The sequence below is a fragment of the Drosophila yakuba genome, chromosome 2R (genome assembly GCF_016746365.2).
Source record: "Drosophila yakuba strain Tai18E2 chromosome 2R, Prin_Dyak_Tai18E2_2.1, whole genome shotgun sequence".
Lineage (NCBI taxonomy): Eukaryota > Metazoa > Arthropoda > Insecta > Diptera > Drosophilidae > Drosophila > Drosophila yakuba.
Window position 1 is genome coordinate 17,978,892 of NC_052528.2, and position 20,775 is coordinate 17,999,666.

Genomic DNA, 20,775 nt, shown 5'->3' on the forward strand with positions numbered 1-20,775 from the left:
TTCTGGCTAGCTGCATGGTTTATTTGCAGACACGTAGCGCTCGCAGTCGCAGTCCCTTTTGCCATCATAAATATCGTAAAAACCTAAAAAAATATATATATATCTATACTTTATATATATATGTATAGAGATGTGTGTCGTCGGGTGGCGTCGTCTAGGAGCTGCGGGCCAAAACGGAATTTATGCGCAATTTATGCCTCACACTCGGATTTTACTGTTACAGATTGTATTGAATAGATATATGGCAAGATTTTGCTAGCATATGGTGGGACAGAATCTTGATAATAAACGACTGCTTGCCATTCAATTGCAAATTTCCCCTACATTGAAATATTGTTTTCTTTTTGCTCGGACAGCCGGGCACAAAGTGCATGGAATATTATGGATTTCCTCCTAAGCAAGAAAGAAAGTTCGCTGTAACTCGACTGGGATTATGATATTTTGGCTAAGGGCACTGCCATGGGGGTAAATCCCTCGACTCGCGCCATTTTCCATCCTTCGTCGATGCTGATGCTGCGCCACATTGCGTATACGCCGCATTAAACATTTAAGCACGGAGAATGTAATTCGTTTTTATTGGCAAACGCAGCTGATTTAACAATTTCTCTGCCGTTCAACTTAATTTCAAGTTGCCGGCTCTCCTGAGTGTGCTTCTCTTCTCTTCTTGGATTTTTTTTCTGGTTTTGTTCGAATTTTGTGGCACTTTCAGTTTGAGTTTGTAGCGCGCGTGTGTCAATATTTGGTAAGAAAGAAAACCTTCGCAGGAAAGTTGAAAGTAACTGCTTGCCCCTGCTTTTTGCTTCGTTTTTCGTTTTTATTCTTTTTGTTGGCCAATAAATAAAATCCTTATCAATTGAAAATTGATTGATACACGCGCTTAGGTGCTTGGTCCTGATCCTTTTCAACAGAGCACCAAAATCATCATCTTCGTAAGGCAATAACCCCATATGGACAGCTAATAGATGTGTTGCCTGAATTTGCACTGCAAAAAAAAATGGCGAATCATTTTCAATAAATCTTTATTTGACAATAATATATTACGAAGCGCATATATATATGGTATTATTGATTTGTATAAAACTATCATTAATATAAATTCGTTTTTACCAGTAATAGTCACGTATTTAAATGGGAAATATTTTACCAGTATATTAGGAAATTGTGTTTCCCTTTGTGTGAGTGTGCGTGCTGATGTAGGCAAAAAATGCGCAAAAAGTAGATGACGAAATGATTAATGGTCATTTAAGATTAGCTAAAGTCACATTCAGACACACTCAGCAAAGGAAAAGCGGAGGAAAATGGAAAAGCAGGAAAAGCGAGGGTGCTGGGAACACGCCCCCTATTTGTTGAGAGTGGGCGGTTGGGGGGTGGTGCCCCGCCCATTTGTTTGTTTGTTTGTCTATTTACAGTTAGGTAGCCAATTTGAACTTTGAACCTAGGATCAATCAATCTGCTATTATGTTTATTGTTGCTGTTGTAGTAATTCCTACACGTAATTGCTTTTTGATTTTTTTCCCCAAGCCGTTTTGTGTCTGTGTGCCCTTCGAAAATTGCATCATCATCAAGTCGTTGTCATCATCCTAGTCCCGTCTTGATGGATTGGCAAACATTTCAACAGGACAGAGTTGGGCCCGGATGGGTCCGAAGATGGGTCCAGGCATATGTTAAATATTCGAGCCCCAAACAAAAAAAAAAAAGAAAAGGGGAAGTCCTTGAGGCAAACGAATCCCATTGTATTTGGCTAATGGCGCCCCTGCCCCATCTGAGCACCGAACTCTAACCCACAACCCATCCATCTATTTTTAGGTATCGTGGATACGCAAAAAGGATTATCATCTGCTTACGGTCGGCTTAACAACGTACAGCAGCGATGAGCGGTTCAGTGCCACGCACTTGAAGCATTCCGAGGTGAGTCCTGTTCCTCCGTTTAATTTGCATTGCTGATGCGAGGGGGTTGGTGAAATCACAGGATGTGCTGATTGCATCGGATCGCAGACCTGAATACCAGATTAAAAATATTACAGTCAAGAAAAAATACCTCAAATAGTTAAGACTTTGCACTACCTTCTGTATTGTGACATTTTTAGAGAACTCAGCAACTTATTTTCCTCAATCTCACTGTTGACTTTAAGTTGTATTATTTCCGTTTTAACATGTGCTTACATTACGTATACGTAATATGGTGTTTTTATACTTTGACCTTTTTTTTACTAGCCATGACACATATCTTTTTTTTCCCTGTGCATCACCCAGTTTCCCATCTCCATGTCTGCTGGTGAAAATTTGCTGCATTGTGAGCTTTCGCAGTGGTCGGCCTCGAATAGCCGAAACGTGACAAAAATTCAGTGCAGAATATTGCAAAATATTTTCACAACGGCAGCGCAGCAAATTGACTTCCAGGCGGCCTGGCCAATGTCTCCGTTGCTCCTTAATTCTAACCATTTTTCTGGCCTCCTTTTTTCTTACTTTTTTTTCGCCTGCAGGACTGGACACTGCAAATCAAATTCGTGCAGTTACGTGATGCCGGCGTCTACGAGTGCCAGGTGTCCACCCATCCGCCCACCTCGATTTTCCTGCACCTGAGTGTCGTTGGTAAGTAGAAACGGGGATTCTACTTCTTCGGTTTTTAGATTTTCGGTCTATTGCTTGGGTTTCCATTTCTATTTGTGATTCGCTCTGGGCACTGGTGATTTTCTATAATTTCACGCCTTGATGGCTTTTCCCTTTCGCAGTAAACAAATGCCGGCAAAAAGCCTACCGAATGAGTTCTAAGCCCGTCTAGTTTTTGCCACATTTTCGTTACGTTCTGAATGCGCTCAAGCTGAAATTAGAAATGTCCATATGCCAAAGGTGGAATGGTCTGGGATGGGTTTTGGATGGGTTTGAATGGGTTAAAAAAGGGGTTCGCTTCAGGATGGGGCTCTCAAGTTGCGAACTCGGTTTCGGGGGCAAATGGCAAACGACTCAGCAAGTTCTCAACTCATCGCGCTGTCCTTGGCTAACTGACGCACATTATTCTGAATTTAACAAACAATTTACTTTGAATGTGCTGCGCCTAATGGCCTTTTCTGCCTCTTGCTCTGGCTCCGGCTCTGGCTCCTTCAACTTGGCAGTTGCCCCAAAAAACAAAGCCACTCTCTTTGCCCAACAGCCAACACACATACTCGTACGTACTCGTACATCGAAACTGATGTGACAGGCCGGCAATAGATTTTCCACTTTCGGCAAAGTGGAGCTGGGCTGTCTGCCAGATGTATTTCATAAATTTGTGGGGCACTTTCGCCGGGCTCCCAGGGAAATTGATAACTGTCAGGAATGGATGCTAGGCGATGTAGTCAGTTAACGATAAAGGAGTTGACTCGCTTTGACCCCAGGGAAGCTGGCATATACCCTTTGAGCTAGGAATCCAAATATAAGTACAACATGAATTGGAATACGATGGTCTAAGTTGAGCTGTTAATTGCATATGTGGACTTAAATACAAGTTAAGCTAGTTAGCGTGACCCCATTAACTTATACCTTGAAACATTGTGGTAGTTCTGACTGCAAACCAACTAAAACGACTTTCGACTGTTGCTTTTCCCCTCGCCAAAACCCACATCGATTGGTTAGAAGCCCGCGCCGAGATCACGGGTCCACCGATTCGATATCTAACTCCGGGCTCGACGCTGCGCCTGCAGTGCCGCGTGGTGCAGAACACGGAGGCCTCGGAGTATATATTCTGGTATCACGACAACCGCATGATTAACTACGACATCGATCGGGGCATTAACGTGTCAACGGAGCCGGGTAAGTGCTGGTTACCCTAAACCCAACTACACCCCACTCCCTACACCCCACTCCCTACACCCCACTCGCTACTCACTACACCCCAAACCCCACACCCTACCCACTGCCATCTGGACATAACCATTGTTCACCACTCACCCATCGTTTTCATCGCTGTCGTCCGTTGCAGACTTTCAATCTTCTGAGCTCACCATTCAGCGGACACGACGTGAGCACTCGGGCAACTTCACCTGCGTCGCCAGCAACACGCAACCAGCCAGCGTTCTGGTGCACATCTTCAAGGGTAAGAATCCTTAAAAAAATCCTTTAAAAAATATTTTCGAATTTTGTTTTTTTAATTAAAAGACACCTTAGTAGTGATTAAATATTAATAACACGCAGTCTTATCCGCCGGGAATCCACAAAGAACGATTAAATTAACTGCCGAATTAAAAGTGCACCTTTTTTTTTTTTGCGCCGTGCACAATCGAGTTAAGCCTCGCTCTGTGCCAGAAAATTTCAATTATGTCCGCCAGATGAAATTAAAACTTTGAATAAACAAAGGACTGCTCATTTGAGTATATGTTATTTTCGTACATCTGTATCACGGCAGCGTTATCTGTATCTGTATCTGCATCGGTATCTGTATCTGTATCTGTATCTGCAGCATCCTGTGTCTGTTTCAGTATCCGGTTGCTCTTTTGCAGTTCATATATCAGGCGGCGTGTGGTTGGTTGGTTCTGTTGGCTAAGAGGGAAAACAATAAAAGTAATTTATGAAAATTACACGGCCGCAAGCATGTGGATTAAAAATGCCCGCGCACGGTGCTGCAGATCCAGCCATTTGGCAGGCAAACTGCCATTAAAGCCAGGCCATAAACACGGCCAAAACGAAATGGAAAGAGTCGGGTTACTGTGAGGGAAGAAATGGAGGAAAGCGGCTAACACAAACAAAGAGTGCCCACGTAGTTAGTGCCAGTCATAATTTATAAGTTTCTGGCGCGATGAAGCGACGACGCTCATTAGCATTTTGTTGGTTAAGCTCACACTTTGCTTTTAACCGGCCATGTGTGTGTTTAGCTCTCACTATGTGTGTGTGTGTGTGTATGTTTTTTTAATTAAATTTTTGTGCAAATCTCATTTTCATATTCTCCGGTCTTCTCTCCTGCAGGCGACAATCCAGCAGCCATGTATCACGGACATGTGGGCGGCTCCACGAAGACAATGCAGTCCCAGCTGCATATGATTATGATAATCATTGCCAGCGGCTATCGGATATTCCACACGAGTGTATATATGAAGATCGTGTAGATGGATGTGTGGATGGCCTAAAACCAAGCAGCTCCAGGCTGCTGCTACCTTGTGGCGAGCCAATGTAACTATGTCATCAGCCGACGGCGAAGTCGAGCCCACTGGCTAAGCCCCATACTCGCAGTTAGCCCCGTGGAAAACCCAATCTAAAACTAGTTACTTCTCCACTACATACATACATACGTACTACCATACATACACCTAACGCCTAGGCCAAAACTATCAGACAAGCGAAACCAGAACTTAGGAACTCTATCTCTATCTCTACATAGCAGGTGTGCATGTATAGTAACAAAAAAGAAAACTCTCTCCTTTTATATGTATGCGTGTAAGTGTGTGTTTCGTTAATGTGTAAGTGTCATACTTAGCCACAGGATGCAGCTTATGCCGCACATGTATTATATAAATGTTAACTTTGCAGACTACTAACCTCTAACAAAATTGACGAGGTAAAGAGCCGACATATATATTATATATAATTCATGTCACTTCAAGGATCTCGAAAATAATAAACAAAAAGGAGTAAGTTTTCGGGTCCTGGCAGTACTAACGAGCTCAATATTAAGAACTGACGTGCATTTCCAATCTAGAATTCATATTTTTACAAGTCCCAGTCTACGATTAAGAACTTAGTTTCAGCCACAAGCACTCAATCATTCGGCTCTAATTTATGCTGCATTGTACAGACAAAAACTCTTAACTGATTAACATGGATTTAGCTAATGGAATTTTGTTTTACACGAGTAAATGCTCTTCGAATAGAAAAAAACTTTCAGAGTTAAGCTGTAAATAAATTATTTGTTAAACTAAATTACATAAATAACTATTACGTGTAAGAATGGCAAACAGTTATTTGCAGAGCGTGCAAACAAATTTAGAGTGTGGCAGAGCATAAAGTTGAAAAGTATTGCAATGTTTGGAAAGAAAGTTGTTAATCAAAAGGTTAAAATCCAAAAAAAAAAAAAACACGCAGAGAACCGAGTAATCAAAATAAACTAATTGTCTAAGATAAGGAATATTTAGCAATTTTTAATTAGTCGACATAACTTTTAACTGTCTTAGCAATGTGCAAATACAAAACCATTGGCGACTCACTAACGAGTGGAGAAAGAACCCAATGGCAAGTGAAGGATTGGAAAATAGCTTCCAATGATTGCGTGTAAATATCGATTTGTGCAACTGCAGAAATAATTTCTAGCCCTTAAGTCTGTGTAGTTAAATGTAACGAAAATTAACGAGCAAAAAAAATGCAAAAATCAGAGAAAAACCATCATGAGAAAATGAACAAATAAAACATAATAAAATTATGCGAAATACAAAAAAAAAAACCGGGCACTTGAACTCTTGATTAATGCGGAAAGTTGGAGTAGTGTTTTCCTTTTTACTTTCAAGCGTGGAGGAGAAATTTCAGGGCGACGCAGTTCATTTCATCGCTGTCTCCACAACTCGCAGTTCTTCAGTTAATAAAACCGAATTGTGTGTCGGCAATGACGAGAGATGAGAATGGCAATGGCGATGAGGGTGACATCGGCCATGTAGATGGCAACTGAGATGAAGATGAAGTTGATGGCGTTACTCGGCGCGATACTTGATGCCTGTCCTGCGCCTCGGATTTCTGCCATGCATCCTTCAGCATCCTTTAGCATCCTTCAGCAGCATTCAGCATCCTCCAGCATCCTTTAGCATCCTTCGGCTTCCTTTCAGCTATAGCGGCAGCATGAGTGACTCGAGCGAACACGAGAGCTCCTGCTAATTAAGTTTAAAATTGCCCCACTTTCGACCACAGAAAGTTTCCCCTTCAATGGAAGTTTGATTTGTTGCTAATTTCATTTCTGTTGAATTGCGAAACCCAGTTTAATGAACTGACCCAAACAGAGTGCAGATTAGCAGTTCCCAACTTGGCTTAAATAATAGAGGAGCGGAGCAGTTGCAGTTGCGGTTGCGATGCAGTTTAATGATTATACCAACCGCATTTGAAACGAGCACAGCTCCTCAGCCACAAGCTCGCAAACAAAACGCAAACATAGACACACATAAAACCAAAAGCAGATTGAGCCAAGAGTGTTTTGCGTTTTGTGAATGTGCCAATGGCCAAGAGGCAAATTCCAGCTCGAAAACACAACGGCAACAAAAGTTGCCCACAACAGGCAACAGATTCTGCATACGACCATAAACACACCCTCAAATGTATTGTTATTATGTGTTATATCAAAAGCCACTCTTAGGGGGGCGTTCAGACTTCAGAGTGGGCGTGGCAATCGCTGCAGGCGGCCAAATAGAAAAGCCAAGTCAGCAAATATCCACATCCACATCCACAGGGACTTGTCGAAACCGCAGAAGAGCAAGCACTCAAGAATCATTCTTTCACTCCCTGAATGGCATGTAGTTGAAATATTTTTTAGATAAACAAAAGCGACCTCCAAGCGCATTTAATTCCCAAAAATAATTACAAATTTGTAATAAAAGATTTAGGGAATGCATTACATAGGCAACGCATGTGAAAAAAACTCTTACTTTATTTAAAATGCATTTGGTTTGCTTTTTGCTAGACGACTGCATAGGAAGAATAGGCCCACTCTGCATTCCCAATAAATACCCAATTTGCTATTGCGAATCTGGGCCATTGTCTGCGACTAATACCATTTGGCATTAAATATACATACATCGGCGTTTGGGCATTCATTAAGCCATTCTCGGCAGTGAATAGACCACTGAGCACAAATTGCCAAAAGGTCAAAAGGCGGGGCCAAGTGAGGCGTGAGTTTTGGGTCCAGTTAACGCATAATACGGCGAAAGACAGAAAACGGGGCCTAGGGGAAATTTCGCAAATGCAAAACGCATTATAAGTGTATTTATGTGCAGAGATGGGGAAGAGTTAGCCGAGGAGTTAGTTGTCGGTCAAATGCGCACACACAATGCGCATACGCCATGTCAGCCCGCTGGCTGGCATTGTGTCGGCATTGTGAATGCCAAGTCCAATGGCATCCTCAGACTCCAATGCCTTATGCCTGATGCCTGTCATAAAAATTCCAATTTAGTTTGCAATTGCTTGACTTAAAGTGCTCCGCCATTCATGCGAGTGTGCCTGTGCGATGGCACTTCATAATAAACCTAACGACGCACAATTATGCTACAAGTTGGCAGTTTGGGAGTAGCGGACGCACCAAACGAATGCAAAGCACAGCAATTTCCGAAGGCGTTACTCATACGCCCCGTGGCCGTTGCCCGTTCCCCCTGACAAGACCGCTTTTACATTTAGACGCGTCTTGTAATTCAAAATGACAGACACGTACTCAACGAAGACGGCCTCTGGATGCCTGCGAAGCGCTCTGCCAATGGTTTTATTATCGCTTCCAGCGCCCAGCTACCAGAAATCGATAGCCATTGTGTGTGAGAGTTGAAAGTGGCAGACGAAGTGCCTTCCAGAGCCATCGCCATTCATTAGGGCATTAGTTTTGAGTGCATGAAGCACACTCAACCGCTGCTCTTCGAGGTTCCAGGACACCAGGCCTTGTTCCATGTTGACTCCTAATCCCTGTTCTGTGGCTTCGACCTTTCGGCAGTTCCTTAAATCGATGCACAATTTTGTAAAACTGATTTGAAGTTGACCACAATTGGGCATTTTTCACTTAGTCTGAGCCACAAATAAATTTAAACGGCTACTGGAGAAAACTAGGTAATTGGTAATTTAGCAATCAAGTTGTAAAGAAATTGTGGTTAAGCACACATAAACTGAACCCAACGTAAGTATTTGAACTCATAACGAAAGTACAACGGTAAGCACGCAATTTTTGGGGCATTTATTAATATTTAACTATGTTTTGTTTGGCTTTTAGTAATTTGAGTTCAACATTGCCTGCTGCTTCGTTTTGCAATCAAATCGAATCGCAAATGCCTCGAAAGCCTCTTAAAGCCCCAGCTTACTGAATGCCCAATTACCGAAACTTTTACTGGCTGACTAAAAGCACTTTAAGTTAACATCTCAGCCATTAACTCAAGGTCGCACTCGGCGCTTTTGTGCGAGCATAATGGAACACAATTATTTGGCCAACTTTTTACACACGAAACACTAAGCACACATACTCGTGGCAGCCAGACTTCGATTAATCGAGCTCGATTTAGTGTACATAGGTGGGCGGATAGCGTCATCGCCTAGACAGGACAATTTGGATACCTGAGAGCTCCTCAGATGGAAATATAAATGGATAGAAATAGACTGAACAGAAAACTGAAACACTCTAAAAAATACCAAGCTGTATTGAGCAATATGAAAAAATTAATTAAACAAAAGAGCTGAATTTGGGCAAGCAAAAAATGTGTTCTGATTTAATTACCCCATTCAGTGCCATTCATTTGATTAAAAAGATTTATTTTTGGTTCAAACTAAAGAATAAACTTATATAGGTCATGCTATGAGTTTATATAAAAACTATTTCTGTCATTAATGAAATTAATTTCGTGTTGGTTTCCCCTGCATTTGCGTAAACTCAGTCCCTCAATTTGAATAGTGTTCTATTATATTCGTTTTGTTTCTGAGTAGTTCCCTCGATGGCCATCAGCAGATGTTTGGGGCGTGGCCATATTCGAACTCATTACCACACACGCAGATGAGTCTTATTTGCGCTTTGAGTTCCCCACGCAAAACCTTTCATGTAATGAGGGCCAATTAGGCCAAGCTTACAAGTGCAGGCGGCCAAAACCAACACGAGTGGGTGGGGATTTCAGCGGGTGAAACGGGGGGCATCTGTTGCCGACATATTGAATTGTTATTGTTATGTTGCAGTTGTGTTGCCAATTACTTGAGCATGTTTTGTCCTTCACTTCTGCTTTGCGATAAAGCGCGTTTAGTTTTCTGCTGTTCGGCGTTTGTTTTGTGAGCTGAAGCCAATTATTGTGACAGGACATGGCCTGTTGCATGTTTTGCCGGGGTAAAAAGAGCACAGGCAACGTGCAATATTCATATGGCAAACATGCAGCAGTGAAATGCACAGTGAAAAATTGGAAATAAATTGGCATTCATGGCGTCACAAAAAAGAGAAAAAACTATCTTTAGAAGCCTCCAATGTGAACAATCTTGTTATTAAAAGCCAAATTCAATGTGAACAATCTTGTTATTAAAAGCCAAATTCATTGTGTTTGAATTAAACACATTCAATTAATGTTTTTTTTGTACACACGATGCAATTACAGACAATTTGGGAATTTTTTCAGTGTGACGAGAAAAGTAAGCTAAGCAAATACAGTTTTTGCGACGGCATGGCTGCCGGTCTATTTGTGGCCCATAAACAAGTTGTGCGGCAGGAACAGAAGGCTTTAAAAATAAATTAAATGCCATAAAACAAAAGGATTAGCTCGATGGCATGTCCACAAAAAAGCACAGGGTCCAGGGGCAAAAGGGGCCAAGTGGAGTTGGCCATAAACAAAGCGTGGCAATGACAAAACTTAACCCTAAGCAAAAGACAATAAAAACACTTAAGCGAGGACCCCGCACCCATACCAACACACACACACACACACGAACACAATGAGATACACATATGTATATATGTATGTATGTATGCCATAAGGAATGGCCGCAATGACCCAGCTAAACATAAACAAAAACGCAAAATGGCGCAAACATGCCACAAAAGCCAGGAACAAAGTGGGGTGGGGAGGGGGCAGGACCAAGTGAAAGGGAAACAAGTGTAGCGCACATGAGAGATATGAACTAGAAATAAACAAATATTTCGTATTCAGACCCGGCACAAGTGTGTCTATTGGCCATGCCCCCCTCCCCTCCCCTTCACCCACAAACGCCCTTCTGGTTGCTGTGAAATTAGTTGGCAATGATAAAGATAAGTAACGTGAAATATGCGGCGCTCGCAATGTGTTTTCCATGCTGCAAGGACCATTGCCTTTACTTTCCTTTCATTTCCTTTCATTTTCTTTTCTGTCGCCATATTTGCCTTGCCAAAAAAGAAGACAACGTACAATTTTATGACGCTGATTTCCCAACACCCCCTCATTCTGAGCAAAGAAATTTGCATAGAAAGGACATAAACGCTGCTCGAAAAACTATGGAAATAGCCACCAAGAATGCCGCATAAGTTACCAGACAAAGAGCAAGTGAGAAAGGGGTTTTGGGTAGCGTAAACAACATTTTAATTAAATTGCCCAATTGAAATCGTTCTCTATTTGCGAAGGGCTTAAATTAATTATGAAATCAAGTGTGTGCACAGTGCAGATTTCACTCGCCTATCAATCAAACGTCCTTCCAAATGCCAGGCAATTGTGCGGAAAACAAATAGATAAATTCATTTGCGAAACGAATGCACAAAAAAAAATGTTCGGACTCAAATTTTAAATAATTGAAATGCAATCAGTTGCGAGGGGATCGAGGGGAATCCATTTGTTAAAAACCCCCGAAATTTGCCATGTACATAAAATTCATTTAGATCTAACAAATGAAAGTCCTTGCCAAGTGTCAGTAACTGGACTCAATTTAAGGCTCATCAAATATATAAAAACTGTAAGCCATGTTTGCAAGGCTGTCTGCCTGTTTCTTGGCCGGGTTATAAATAATTTAATAAGACTTTTTGGCCAACTCAATTGGATTAAATCCGGCTCAGGCTCAAGCTCAGTTCAGTATGAAAAGCAGCAGGACACGCAGCATGACACTTGAATGCAATTTACATGGCCAGAACGTGCTGAATCTGATGCCGCATCTTGACCCGGGCTCACTGTCCCCCAATTGCAGTTGCAGTTGCTAATTGGCCAACATTTTGGTGTCGGTAGAAACTCGTATCTCCGGCCTTCCAATGCATTGATTTTGCATAACTCCCAGCCGAGTGGAAACGGCCCGGCACGGCTGATGTGTGGTTTTCCCAGCATCAACAGATTTTCCATTTTGGGTTATTTGTCATGCTCGGCGCCACCTTATCGTTGTTGTTTACTGCATGTCATCGTGATGCTCATATGCATACAGTATACGGCATATAGCATACAGCATCCCAAATGCTAGATGGCTGCCCCGCCCTGTGGCGCTGCACACAATGATTTGTGTGTTAGTTAAATTGCCATTACGAGCAAAATCACATTCACATTCCCTGACCAGCAATGAATGTTTATTCATATTGCAGTGCGTGTGGGCGCGATGTCGGATGATTGTCCTTATAGTTGAAAATTGTTTAAAATATTCAAAATGTTGTACCTTACTTTGTGGCAATTGTACTTAAATTTGTTTAGGAGAACTCCATGTTATGATAATCATTATCAGCTTTACCAAGACCAAGGTGTTTTATTTGCTTTGTGGGATACACAGCTGGAGAGTAAAGACTCACTGGGCAAATCTGTTGCTGTTGCCAGTCATTTGGCGAATTAATTATGGACGTTGTCTGACTGGGCTGATGAGAAAGTGCCAGAGGTCGGGAAATCAATTTTGTAATAATTCTCTGTGATGGCCAATCATAATGTAATTTTCGATATTGACATTCCCGAATTGCTGCTGACTTGCCTGACTTTGTTGGCCAACTAACTGTTTGTGCTACTATTTGTGCCGGGAAATTTGAGTTTTGTGTTTTCGGGTTTTGCATGTGGCCACATACTAAACTACTACCAAAACCCCACAAGCACTGGGCAAACACACTGCAAGAGAAGTGACTTTTCGAACCGAGTTTGTAAGCAATCGAGTGCGAGTGCTTGCCACATGGCAAATAATCAAGAACTGCACTTGGCGTTGTGCGAATGCATCACAAATCCAATTTCAAAGATGTTTACACATATTTACTTGTGGCTTTTACCGGCAATTGCAGCTGGCTCTTGTGTGGCAAACTAATACTCCCGCACTATATTATTATCTGGGAATTATCTGCAGTTTATACCCTAAGTTTTGTCCAATTTCAAACAGTTATAGCCATTAAAAACCATCCCGTTTCGGGCTCAAAGTGAAACTTAAATGGAATCTAACAATGTCTGGCTTGTTTCAAATTCCCATAATTTTGTTGTTTATTTTTCTTTCGCTGGGTTGACAAACGGCAAGCCGAAGGGATATTCTGACAATTTCTGTAGCATACTTACGGACGCACTAACAAGCACTGCGTGCCAGCAAACAAAAAGTAAAATTGCTCCCCACAACAAAGGAGCGCAGGATGCGAGTGGATGTGTGAGTGTAAGTATGTGTGTGTGTGTCTGTGTGTGTGTTCCAAATAGCAGCTCAAGTACTGGCAGACATGCTGCACACACCCACCCACTTCGCATGGAGAATATGAGGGATATGGAGCTACATCCTGCGAGGCGAAACATAAACCCAGACTCAACGTCGGTTTCAGGATTCAGGACCTCGCAGACACCCGGCCAAGATTGAGATGCTATGCTACGAGCAGCTGTTGGCCAGGCCAATGGCGCTGGCTGGGGTGTGTCAGCGGTTAAACTGCTAAACGCTTTTTGGCACCTTAACAAGGAAAACAGCTGCACCGGCGGCAGCAGACAAACAAAATATTGTTACACCAGAAATAGCTAGAGAATAGAAAGAAACGCATAAAAAGGCGCAATAAAAAGTAAAGTTTTGCAGCTCCATCGACTCTATGTTTTTGCTGTTTTGTGGGCCCAGCCAAAATATGTTATTCTCTCGTCTGGAGTGGTCGTAAAAAATTGGGAAAATGTACTGTAAGTGCTGGGCCATGAATTTTTCCCACCGATAGAGGAAATTGTGGTTTCCATAAAGATGGGGTCGTAAAAATGCAATTGCTTAATATTTTTTAATTTCTTTTATCGCTTGGCATTGTTATCAGTTTTGGCAGAAAATACCAGGAACTTTAAAAATCTTATTATTTAAAAACAATTAAATTTGTCAAAATTCTTTCTTTCACAGTTAGCCATTCTTCGCTTCAAATGCTTTTCCTTCTTTAGTATTTATTTTTTCCAATTTAAGTACAAGTACAAATACATACACACAGTAAAAGCAAAGGACTTTTGTCCTTCGGGATTATTCCCGTTGGCAGGTTAAATCCAAGTTTATCATCCCCTGCCGCTGCCTTTTGTTTTTCTTTGTTCCAACTTTTTTTTTTTTGTGTCTCAGTAAACTTTTATTTTTGGCGCCGACACGTGTTGTACAAAGCGGTTCGTTCACCCAGTTTATTCCACGCATTAAATTTGCAAATTTCTTTAATTGTGCGTTAAAGCGTTAATGAGAGGATCAAGCGGCCAGTGTCCAGCCAGCGACCCACATTCGTGACCCCGTAACTGACCGCCTCGCTATCCGCAACTATCCACACCAGAAACCATGATTGATAACATCTCCAGGACACTCACAGACACGTGGCCACGTGCGCGTGTGTGTGTGTGCGAGTGGCGAAAAAAGTGTGGCACTACAGAGAAGTTCGTTATAAAAATCTATTTAATATATATATTTGAATACGAAAAGGATACCAAACTGCCACTTAGAGTAGTAACTCTTCATATTGAGCACATAAAGTAGCTTAGTTAGCTTGCATTAATCACCCTTAACCGCATATGTATGAAGTTTCTCTCAGTGCACTATGAAAATCAGCACGCTCGTTGGCTGCTGTCCCCTTATCGCAGCACTTAAAATTGCACTGCCATGTGTCAGGAGCCAGTCCAAACCGAAAACCAGACGCCGATCCGGGTGCCGACCAACACGTGTAACTGGTCGGTCATATCAGCATATCCCGATGGCAGCGCCACTGCAATGTGCACTTTTTTTTTTTTTTGATATTTTCTGGAAGGACATGCAGGGCTAGGACGTGATTATTATTGCATGCGTTGCCTGCTGCTGGCGGTGCATATATTCATATTTAATATTTCCACAGCGCCACCGCAACTTAAAGCGATCGCCGCCAAAGGACGCTGAAGCGCAGGACTCAAAAGCGAAGCGGAATCAAAACTCACATCGGGCGGAGAAACAAAGAACATTTCATGCAATTTGCACTTTCGAGTGGCGTGAAAGATCTGAGCACAAAAAAAGGAGGAGGACATTCCTCGCTGCTCCTGGCTGCTGGAATTCCTCGCTTCGCAGGAGGAAATGAGACCCATGCTCACTGGGGATTTCAGCTTGGACTGCCGCCTGCACTGGAGCATAAAAAACAATGCGGCTGAGTGTAATAAAAACTAAGTAGCTTACAGGCTCATTGCCCTGCACCCCCCCCCCCAACAGGTGCACTGCGAGAAATTTTGATATACCATTCTCTAATGAGAGAGAAAAAACTTGTTAACAAAGGCCATACGAGTTGGAATAAGTTAGTTCATAGCATTATATATATAAGGGCGCTCAGTGCATAATTTATCAAGATAGCTAGTTGCTTTTTCGCTCAGTGCAGCCCGCTTGAAGTCAGGACTTTTGGCTGCGAGGAAACATTATGCAAAATTCAGGCTCGTCGTCTGTCTTTCGGCCTGCTGTTTTTGCCGCTGCTTTAGTTGTTGCTGCTGCTTACTTAACGTTTGTGTGGGCGTGATTGTTCAACATGCTGCAACATGGCCATGTCGCCAGTACCGCCCCCTCACCCCCTGCCCCTACGCTTTTCACGCTCTATGGAACGGTGAGAATGTGTCTCTAATAACCTAACGTGCTGCTCGCATTAAATATGCTAATTTTTACAGCGCACACATTCCGGCAGGAAGCTCGAGTGTCGCCGCTTTCCACCTGCCGGCATTTATAGTTCTCCAGTACGCCAGTACGCCAGCATGGCCATCATCATCAGGCGAATTATTTGCCACAACAGCCAGCCGCACGCATATTAAATGCGAGATGATGTTGTAGCTGCCATGTTGAAGCTCCCGTTGACATTTAGCGGCTACAACAAATGGCTCGGCGGTTTGGGGATTGGACCTTGAAAGGCGGGAAAGGGGGTGGGGGAGCACAACCACCCACTCCACTTGCCACAAAGAAATTGAGAGAAATTACGCTGCGAATTCCATGAGAGAAATTATGTACATTTTTTTGCTGTGCTGCGACGAGATTTTTGCTAACGCTCATTTGTTGGCCTTGTCCCTATGGCAAAGAACTCGAATGTTCTTGAATTTCAAAATATACATATGTATATTTTCCGCACTCTTTAGTCCTGAGTTACTTCGCGGAAAAACGTAGCTTAATTTTAATTATGAATTTTCATTTTTGTAAGCTACTAGAAGTAATCCAGATTTTCTTTGCATAGTAGGTAAGAATTGCTTCTTTTTTAGGATTCTTAAGAATTTAATGAAAAGGTGATTTAAAATTTTTGCAAGCACCTTAAATTTTATGTGCATTCTGCTGCCTAACAATATGCCGTCTGTTTTTCTTTTTCTCCGCCAAATTTAAGAATGTAATCAAACTAACTGCTTGTATGCATAATTCTCTTTGGCAAAATAAACATAATATTAAATCTCCGCCAATTTTCAGAAAATTGCAGGGTATGTGAGACCCCCAAAATGCGAATGGCAACAAATTGCCGCTTGTTTTTTGGCCACGTTGTCGTTGCTAAAGTTGTTTGTTGATTTTGTTTTGCGCGCTTGTTTTTATGCCAGAAATATTCAAATTATGCCAGGCCAAAGGTTGTGGGCCCGGCCACGCCCACACCCACACCCACAACCCAGCACAGCCACCAAATTCGCAACTCTTGGCTCAGTGGCTGACATCATTGTCAGTGAATTAAAAACGTCATAGGGGCTTATTTAAATAAATTATAAAGCAGCACATGCAGCGGAGTAGAGGAAGGTGATGAAGCCTGGGCGCTTTCAATAAAGGTAAATAATTCATCACATAAGTGGGGCTTATTAGCCAAAACTCGCTCTTAAGACATTAGAAAGCCATGTGGGAAGCAACAGCCGGCACCGGCAACGTGGAAACTCACAAGTTTCAGCAACTCGGCCTTGGAATTCCTAAAGGAAATTAACAAAGCTGGATGCCACTGGCTGCTCCTTTCTACATCAAGTTTTAAACACAGTGCCTTGTTTAAGGATATATATATATATATATATATATATAAATAAATATGGCCCCGGGCCGCATGTCAAACTTTGGAAAAGCAAGCGAAACAAAATTACTCCACGCCGTGCACCTGAAGTGGCAACCAATCCACCTCAATTCAAATGGAATAAGACTGCGAATGCGAATCAGAATAAGAACAACAAATGCTGGCAATTCCATTTTTGTTTTGGCGTTTTGTTCCTGGCTTTCATTTCAATTGCTGTGGCGGTTCAGTCGGGCGGAGTTAACATTTAAAGTGCCAATAATTGCAACCGAAAATGCAAACGAAATGCAAAACGTGCCTTCGCCGAGGTCTGCAGGTGTCTGCGTGCTTATCGCCCTGCACTCGCCTGTTGAACCCTTTTCGGAATGCATCCGGGTTGCGGGGATATCTGCAGCTTTGTCTTACACTGGCAAAAATAGTTGTGGCATCTCAAAAACCCCATCTTTTGTGGCCAAAAAAAAGGCAAGGAACCGCCCTATAACAAGTAAGTAAAAGGTAAGCTTGCCAGCTTTTTATATATTTAAATATAATGAATTAAATTAATAAAATTTAATTATAATTTCTTCTACTGATAACAATAATCACAATAAACGTGCATAGCTATCTGCGCTCAGTGTTGGAGCAAGTGCAAGCAAAATATGCAATGCAGTTGGCGCCAAACAATGGGAAAAGTGAAAGTAACGCTCCATTGTTATCCTGCCGGCAGGATGAGCCTGGTGCGGACTCCTTGTACTTGTGCTGCTGTGGGTGCTTCTTTCGCTGCCTGCACAATTGCAAAAAGATAAACTTGGCCAAAGACAGGCAGCTGCGGCAAAGGGCCAAAACGGAAAAGCTGGTGCTGCTGGAGCTTCAGCCGTTGGCTTGGTGAAAGGCAAATCTCACAACAATTTGGGTCAAACAAGCAAATTGCATTCTGTTTAGTGGCTCGTTGTTGCTCCCCTTTTCTCCTTTTCCCCTTTTCCTTTTACTTTCTCTCGGCTGACTCTTTTTACTGCATTTGTGGGTGCAATTGGTTTGGCTCCTTTGGGACTGCGATTTGCATTGGGCTGCATTCTGCGATGAGAGCAGCAAATATTTGCCCGAAACCAGAGAAAAATGGGTTTAACTGCCGCTTAAGATGTAGTATCTGCAGTTGCTCATTAAATTGCAGAGCGCCTTTCGCGCTGCGGAATAAAGGGGCGTGGCAGCGTGGAAAGCGGAAAACGCCGCCAGACGACAGCTGGCAACTTATGCAAATTTCCCATGCAATTGAGACGAAGTCCTTGGCAACTTGCGTATGTATAAGTGTGTGTTAGTGTGCGTGTGTGTGTGTGTGTAATGTAGTGGTAATGCAGTTGGCAAAGGACCCTAAACGATGGGAGCAAAGGATGAAAGTCAGATCGAATGTAAATTGCTTTTAAAGCTGAAGGGTCCTGAACGCGAAATGTTTAAATAACGAACTCGACGCAAATCCGCGACACCATACGATGCTGATGAGATTGATATTGATCGGAAATCACATCCGGTCCTATATCATTTATGCCAAGCCCGATTTCGTATAAATTTTTAAGCTTTAAGTTAAATACTTCCAGTTAAGCACATGCTCATTTCTTTTGCAACGCCTTTCCCTTGAGCAAATATTTATAAACCATTTGCTACACGCTATTTTTAAACACGCAATGGCCATGAAACGGATGCCGGCAAATTGTTACTGTGGCGGCTCATGGTAAATTCAGTAATCAGGTTGCCAAATTGTATATACATACATATATACGAGTGCTTGTATCTGCCACCAAATCAAACTATATCACCTTGTCAAAGAGCTGCGCACTCGAGCATTTAATCTTTGCAAAATACACGAAACACAATGCCGTGCAATAAGATATCACACACTCGCACACACACACACAAGGAAACCCTGTGAGGGTTTACAGAAAATTTAATCAACGCACTTGGCGACACACAGGATAAACAAAGGCAACAATGAAAGGCAACTTATGTGCTACTCACACGGACACACACACCCACACACACTCGCAATCGCAGGTGGATCCATTTAAAAATGCTTAGCAAACAGACGGCCACACACATTGACACACACACAAACACACACACACACACAAATGCGCATAAGGAGTGGAAAAAGATTCACACACATCCTGTGAAAACGACGAGTCGGAGTCATTTGATATTTTTTAGCATTACGGCTGTTTTCCCTTCGTTCCCATACGCTTTTCAATAACATGAAAGTTCGCCTCTCTGTTTGACGGAAAATTGTAACGACACTCGCAGACGCACAGTGCAGGCCAAAAAAATAGTGTATGGTTGTGAAAAAGGGTAAAAAAAGAGTAGAAGAGATTTAAGAAATAAAATATTCTATAAGGTTTTTGTAACTTAGCTGTAGGACAATGTAGCTCTTCAACTTATATTGAATGAGGTACAAAATCAAGTCAGAGAATTTCTTGTTAGCTACATAATTGTTTACAAGTTGGGCGTGGTTGTTTACACCATTGTAGTGCCCATCCTATCGAACTTCAATGAACTCTTGCTGAAATGCTTTTCCGAAAGATAACACGTGTGACCCCGGCTGTAGGTGCCACAACACGGCGACAGAAACAACAATTTTCTTGTTAACTCGGAACCCCAACACCTGCGATGTCAATGTCGCCGATGTGGTAAGCACCTTACAAGACGAACCCGCTGCGACCACAGAATCAGCGATGACATCAAACGTGGCTGGGAAAAGGACCAAATAAAATCGAAAATAGGAAGCTGCGAGATGTGGCAGTTTTATGTGCTTCCGAAATCGCGAATGGCGAATGGCGGATCGCAATGGCATCGAGTGTGCACACATCTTCGCTGGGAAATCTATTGGAAATTTAGACAAATCTGCCAAAGAGCTTAATAATGTCAATGACACGCTCAGCACAAAACACACACAATGGAGTGTGCATTGGACCGGAGGCATTCGAATGGGAAATTCCCAGGTGAGTCACGTACATAATTAGCCATGCGGCACGTGGCCGAACGTGAAAACTACCTGTGGCACCGACACGCGAATCGCAGAGCAGCATTGTTGCCTTTTGCGATTACCCAAGCACGAGCTGTATCCGTGCAACAACAGCAGAAGCAGCATCAAGAGAAACAGCAGCAACAGCAACAGTAGCTGCAGCAACAGCAGCAACATCATCTGCAACTGTTGCACCACCAGGGCAACATGCGACTTCCGATTGATTGGCTTCATTGCATGCGGTTGCCAAACGAAACTTAATATGCAGCCTGTGCATGAGATGCTTATCAATCACGGAAAGTAAAAGGTGTACTAAAATTACATATAAATATTATAAGCTCAACATTAAACATTACATTTACTCCATATAAAATATTCTGCATTATGAGTGCATCATGCGCTCTAAGACGATGTCAAATCATTTACTAGTAAAATGTTTAAAAATAAATATGTGTATGTACCAAGATTAAGCATTACAACATATATGTAGGCTTAGTAGTCAGACTATTTAAGTTTGGTGGCAAGTATCGTATCGCATTCTTCGTATTGAGGCATATTCCTGCCACTAAGTTTTCCTTTCTTTCCGTGTCCTCTTACTGCAACTTGAGCGGCTGATTGGCCCCACCATGCCCCCCGCTGTGCAGTTGCTCAGCGGTTGTCAGCGCCAGCTGTGGCTCCAGCTGCACCTCCTGCTGGCCTGGCCCACCCACTTTTGGCCCACATCTGACATGCTAATTACTTAAGGCGACAGTGGAAGAGGGGG

The 20,775-nt window shown here is 42.5% G+C and overlaps 1 protein-coding gene across 1 annotated transcript in view; it reads left to right on the forward strand.

The window, feature by feature from the left end:
• The window catches only part of LOC6531171, a 33,703-nt gene extending 27,297 nt beyond the window's left edge, over nucleotides 1–6,406 (forward strand). The window contains exons 3-7 of the mRNA XM_002091964.4: nucleotides 1,807–1,908; nucleotides 2,484–2,592; nucleotides 3,613–3,789; nucleotides 3,959–4,072; nucleotides 4,939–6,406. Of these exons, the coding sequence (XP_002092000.2) occupies nucleotides 1,807–1,908; nucleotides 2,484–2,592; nucleotides 3,613–3,789; nucleotides 3,959–4,072; nucleotides 4,939–5,078 (642 nt within the window). The 3' untranslated portion in view covers nucleotides 5,079–6,406. The remainder of the gene's footprint in view (nucleotides 1–1,806; nucleotides 1,909–2,483; nucleotides 2,593–3,612; nucleotides 3,790–3,958; nucleotides 4,073–4,938) is intronic.
• Nucleotides 6,407–20,775: the final 14,369 nt, after the last annotated feature.